At 46.4% G+C, this 5026-nt stretch overlaps 1 protein-coding gene and 1 long non-coding RNA gene across 3 annotated transcripts; one reads left to right on the top strand and one right to left on the bottom strand.

The window, feature by feature from the left end:
- The first annotated feature begins 399 nt into the window (after window positions 1-399).
- On the top strand, window positions 400-1045 carry LOC311309082. The gene is made up of 2 exons (XR_014630453.1): window positions 400-494; window positions 597-1045. It is a non-coding gene; the product is annotated as an uncharacterized lncRNA (long non-coding RNA).
- Window positions 1046-2104: 1059 nt separating this feature from the next.
- LOC311311371 (uncharacterized protein) lies at window positions 2105-4702 on the bottom strand. Of its 2 annotated transcripts, none has more exons than XM_084441069.1 (9): window positions 4628-4702; window positions 4020-4202; window positions 3841-3930; window positions 3600-3711; window positions 3419-3490; window positions 3091-3305; window positions 2839-2998; window positions 2656-2750; window positions 2105-2553 (listed from the first exon to the last, which is right to left on the bottom strand). In XM_084441069.1, exons 4-9 carry the CDS (start codon window positions 3625-3627, stop codon window positions 2428-2430), a joined length of 696 nt encoding a protein of 231 aa, XP_084297195.1. In that variant the 5' UTR covers window positions 3628-3711; window positions 3841-3930; window positions 4020-4202; window positions 4628-4702; the 3' UTR covers window positions 2105-2427. The 2 variants fall into 2 exon arrangements, with proteins under 2 accessions (XP_084297195.1, XP_084297196.1); XM_084441070.1 differs by having other exon boundaries at window positions 3600-3708.
- Between the last annotated feature and the right edge of the window lie 324 nt (window positions 4703-5026).

Here is a 5026-nt window from a genome sequence, read left to right as displayed (position 1 = left end):
AGGAGGAGCTGCTGGTCTTGGAGGAGCAGCTGAAGGACAAGGATCATCAAAGGAAGATGGTGAGTAACTTCAGGGCAGAACTTTGTTCCTTATTTTTGCAGGGAAGTGTTAAGGAAATGTAAAAGTAAATGATTGTCTTTATGTTTTGCAGACACGATATCTGAGTTCCATTGGCGGCAAAGATCTGCCAGATGTGGTCCGGCGGGTGCTGTCAGCCATTGCCATACACAGAGTGTGGTGTGTCTACAGCGTCCATGGGAAGAGGGGGAAGAAGCCTCTGAAGAATATGACCCTCTACAATGTCATATTACATAAGGGATTGTTCATATTTTCGCAAAATAATACATTGTCTTTGCTTCATGCCATGTGCATTGAAACCATTCCCTTTTTGGTTAAAAGGTGCAGTTATGGCCTGTAAGCCAAGCACCACTGTGACGGAGGTGTCTGCCCAGCTGCAGGAGATGCTGAAACATGCCCCTGCTCGATGCAAAAAGGTATGTGATGTCAGGCAGTTAATTTTCTCGTATCCAGTGACATGGCACGCTTCCAATGAACGTATGCGACTTGCTTTTACAGCCATTTCATTATGTCCTTAGGCATCTGATCCAGCCCAGCTGACCTCCCCAGCCCAGCCCCTGACCGCAGCTCCAGCCCTGACCACAGTGGAGTATTCAGATGAGGATGACCTCTTCTGCCCAGACCCTCGATTCAGATGTGGGTGACCCCCAGCTCGTCTCCCTAAACCTGCCTTTCCAGCCTGCCAGGATGGATGCCTTTTTTGTAAATAGATTTTGTAAATTTTAACCTTTTTTTGTGGGATACAACGGTCTGTTCCCGGTCTGCCTGCCACAGAATGCGCACTGTTTCATTTTTGTTTTTAGAACTTTTGCAATTGTCAGATAATGGGTTGCTAGCCAGAGCTTGTACATGCTTTTTTTTGCTTTTCTGGCTATGCGTAATGTGACAGACCGTAAACCTCATCCTTGTAAATATGTATACTTTTAATTTGTAATGTACTTTGTGTAATAAAATGTTCTAAACTGTTAATGGTGTTCAGTCTTATATTGGTTTGTATCATAATGCTTGCTGCTATATCCCCATATAGCATTAATTCGTTTTTGAACTGGTAAATGCTAAATATAGCCAGTGGTACTGCAAATGCTAAATGTAGCCAGTGGTCAGTAAGTGACCATATTTGCACCGTGCGAAAAAGACGTGCAGACCAAGTCATATAAATACCTGTAAATCTAGTGTCAGCCAGGTGAGTTTATGACGGAGGTTCCTGCCCACGTTTTTTGCACGCGGCCGCACCGTATTTGCACCGTGCGAAAAAGACGTGCAGACCAAGTCATATAAATACCTGTAAATCTAGTGTCAGCCAGGTGAGTTTATGACGGAGGTTCCTGCCCACGTGATCACGTGCGTTCTTTGCACGCGGCCGCAACTTCGGAATGACGTGTCGTTCTTACGTAGCGTCTACGAAACGGCAGATCTCGCGTTTCCGTAAATGGCCGCGTAATTTCCGCACGCGGCGCACACGAATCGTCACCTATAGCGGCCGTATGTCGAACGTTCGCGCAACCTGCGTGTGTTAGTAGGGTATAGGTGACGATTCGTGTGCGCCGCGTGCGGAAATTACGCGGCCATTTACGGAAACGCGAGATCTGCCGTTTCGTAGACGCTACGTAAGAACGACACGTCATTCCGAAGTTGCGGCCGCGTGCAAAGAACGCACGTGATCACGTGGGCAGGAACCTCCGTCATAAACTCACCTGGCTGAGATTTACAGGTATTTATATGACTTGGTCTGCACGTCTTTTTCGCACGGTGCAAATACGGTGCGGCCGCGTGCAAAAAACGTGGGCAGGAACCTCCGTCATAAACTCACCTGGCTGACACTAGATTTACAGGTATTTATATGACTTGGTCTGCACGTCTTTTTCGCACGGTGCAAATATGGTCACTTACTGACCACTGGCTACATTTAGCATTTGCAGTACCACTGGCTATATTTAGCATTTACCAGTTCAAAAACGAATTAATGCTATATGGGGATATAGCAGCAAGCATTATGATACAAACCAATATAAGACTGAACACCATTAACAGTTTAGAACATTTTATTACACAAAGTACATTACAAATTAAAAGTATACATATTTACAAGGATGAGGTTTACGGTCTGTCACATTACGCATAGCCAGAAAAGCAAAAAAAAGCATGTACAAGCTCTGGCTAGCAACCCATTATCTGACAATTGCAAAAGTTCTAAAAACAAAAATGAAACAGTGCGCATTCTGTGGCAGGCAGACCGGGAACAGACCGTTGTATCCCACAAAAAAAGGTTAAAATTTACAAAATCTATTTACAAAAAAGGCATCCATCCTGGCAGGCTGGAAAGGCAGGTTTAGGGAGACGAGCTGGGGGTCACCCACATCTGAATCGAGGGTCTGGGCAGAAGAGGTCATCCTCATCTGAATACTCCACTGTGGTCAGGGCTGGAGCTGCGGTCAGGGGCTGGGCTGGGGAGGTCAGCTGGGCTGGATCAGATGCCTAAGGACATAATGAAATGGCTGTAAAAGCAAGTCGCATACGTTCATTGGAAGCGTGCCATGTCACTGGATACGAGAAAATTAACTGCCTGACATCACATACCTTTTTGCATCGAGCAGGGGCATGTTTCAGCATCTCCTGCAGCTGGGCAGACACCTCCGTCACAGTGGTGCTTGGCTTACAGGCCATAACTGCACCTTTTAACCAAAAAGGGAATGGTTTCAATGCACATGGCATGAAGCAAAGACAATGTATTATTTTGCGAAAATATGAACAATCCCTTACGTAATATGACATTGTAGAGGGTCATATTCTTCAGAGGCTTCTTCCCCCTCTTCCCATGGACGCTGTAGACACACCACACTCTGTGTATGGCAATGGCTGACAGCACCCGCCGGACCACATCTGGCAGATCTTTGCCGCCAATGGAACTCAGATATCGTGTCTGCAAAACATAAAGACAATCATTTACTTTTACATTTCCTTAACACTTCCCTGCAAAAATAAGGAACAAAGTTCTGCCCTGAAGTTACTCACCATCTTCCTTTGATGATCCTTGTCCTTCAGCTGCTCCTCCAAGACCAGCAGCTCCTCCTCCGTTTTAGCAGGGTGCAGGTCATCCAGTACTGCTCCCCCATAGCTGTCTGCAGACTCGCCGGACAGTCTCTGCTCCAGCCTCATCATTGTCTGTGCCATCTCCCTCAGACTCTGCATGACGCTGGAGAACTGCTGACACATCATCCTCTGGAAGTCTGGATATTAAACACAGATGTGGCTATAAGTAATTGTACGGTCCCATAATGGATATTCAGCTCAAAGTATATCCCTACATGCAGCATGAAGTAGTTCACAAAATTCAGCATACCAGCATCTGCAGAGCTTGATGGCAACACAGCTGGAGCTGTTGGTCTCACAGGCGATGGCATCAGAGAACTACCTGAAAACCAGAGGATAAAGGGATGAGCAGGAAACTATGGTGCTGGCGGCGTAGTGATTCTGGCATAAGGGGAAGAATCAACTCGACATGAGACATGTCAGACCCTGACCTGGTCTGGGTGCTAATCGCTGATGCATGCTGCTCGTGCCTGGACGTCTGAAGGGCTGAAGGGCCTGGGCTCACAGCGCCTTGGCTCAAAGGACCCGGGCGATGAACATCTACTGCCGAGTAGTGAGATGTGAGATGAGCGAATTAGTGAACAGAGTACATGAGTCTTCCGAAAGTCCTGAGTTAACTGTAAGTGTGCAAATATGCATAGACATTTCACCAACACAAACATGCATGGATACCTGCATTGAAAACTGGCAGAGCAGGCCTTCCGGCTCTGGCACCTGGCATAGCTGGTCTGGTCTGAGTTCTGCCGACCGGCTGCCTGGGCACTGGAACATATAGTAGAGGTAAATTAGCTCAGATTAGTCAACTCAAGTAGTACTCTTTTGGGACTGTTGAATGCACTTTATTATATTACCTTCGTCACTGGAGTCATAGCGTGTGTTGCGCTGTCTCTCCCTTGTGTCTTGGGAGTTAATCCATTGATGACTGCTGCTCAAACACCTTCGCCAAGGCACTGGCTACTTCATAATGCTCTGTGTGTTCCTCAGCAGAGACAGAGGTTGTCATGGCTCCTCTTGATGTGCTTGTGGAGGTAGATCTGGGAGGTATAGGAGAATGGGCACTCAGAGCAGGAGAACACCCAAGTCTTGCACAACTCTAACATCACAGCTAGGAGAGCGAATGAGAGAGACCATTAAAAAGGATTATCTCACCTGTAGTACAAGTTCAAATATAGAGTGATTATACGTCATTGTAAATGAGAGCTTACTCTCAATTGATTCACGAGGTTAAATAAAGATTGAATGAATATGTAGCTAGTGGGGGGTTACAACCACACAACTGTGGAGAGAGAATGAGACACTTGGTTCCCTCCTCTACTGGTGTTCATGGCCATGGCCAAACACCTGGAATACTCCAACCCTGATTTAAAGGCATAAAAGTGGGGAACACATTCTTGAGACGGTTCCTAAAACTGGAGGGAAAAAAAACGGGAAAATGATCTTCCCTCTCCTCATCACTCACTTCTGCATGGGGCTGAGCTCTACCCTGTCATCAGTGGCAATACATGGGATAGCGGCTCAGCACACAGGAGAACTGCACAGAGAGGAAGGAGGAGAGAGAAAACCAACAACAAAAAAGGCAAGAAGGGTTAATAACTGAGCGAATCTTGCAAGTTTGCACTACAGGGAAGCAATTGCTCAATTTCCCTGATATTGTGGCGTCACTGGCGTCAGTGATGCGTCTTATGAATCTCACATGTCTACCGCTAACATTTAACTCAATATCAATATTCCCATTTGTTTATCCCGTCTATGGAAACGTATGTGCATTTGTACTTACGTGTGCCTGCCTTTATTGATGATCAGGTTTTTCTCCACCTCAGGGCTGGCCAGACAGAACCATCAGAGACCATTGGGCTGA

The sequence above is a fragment of the Borostomias antarcticus genome, assembly GCF_949987555.1.
Source record: "Borostomias antarcticus genome assembly, chromosome: 1".
NCBI lineage: Eukaryota > Metazoa > Chordata > Actinopteri > Stomiiformes > Stomiidae > Borostomias > Borostomias antarcticus.
This window is presented reverse-complemented; position numbering and strand designations above follow the sequence as displayed.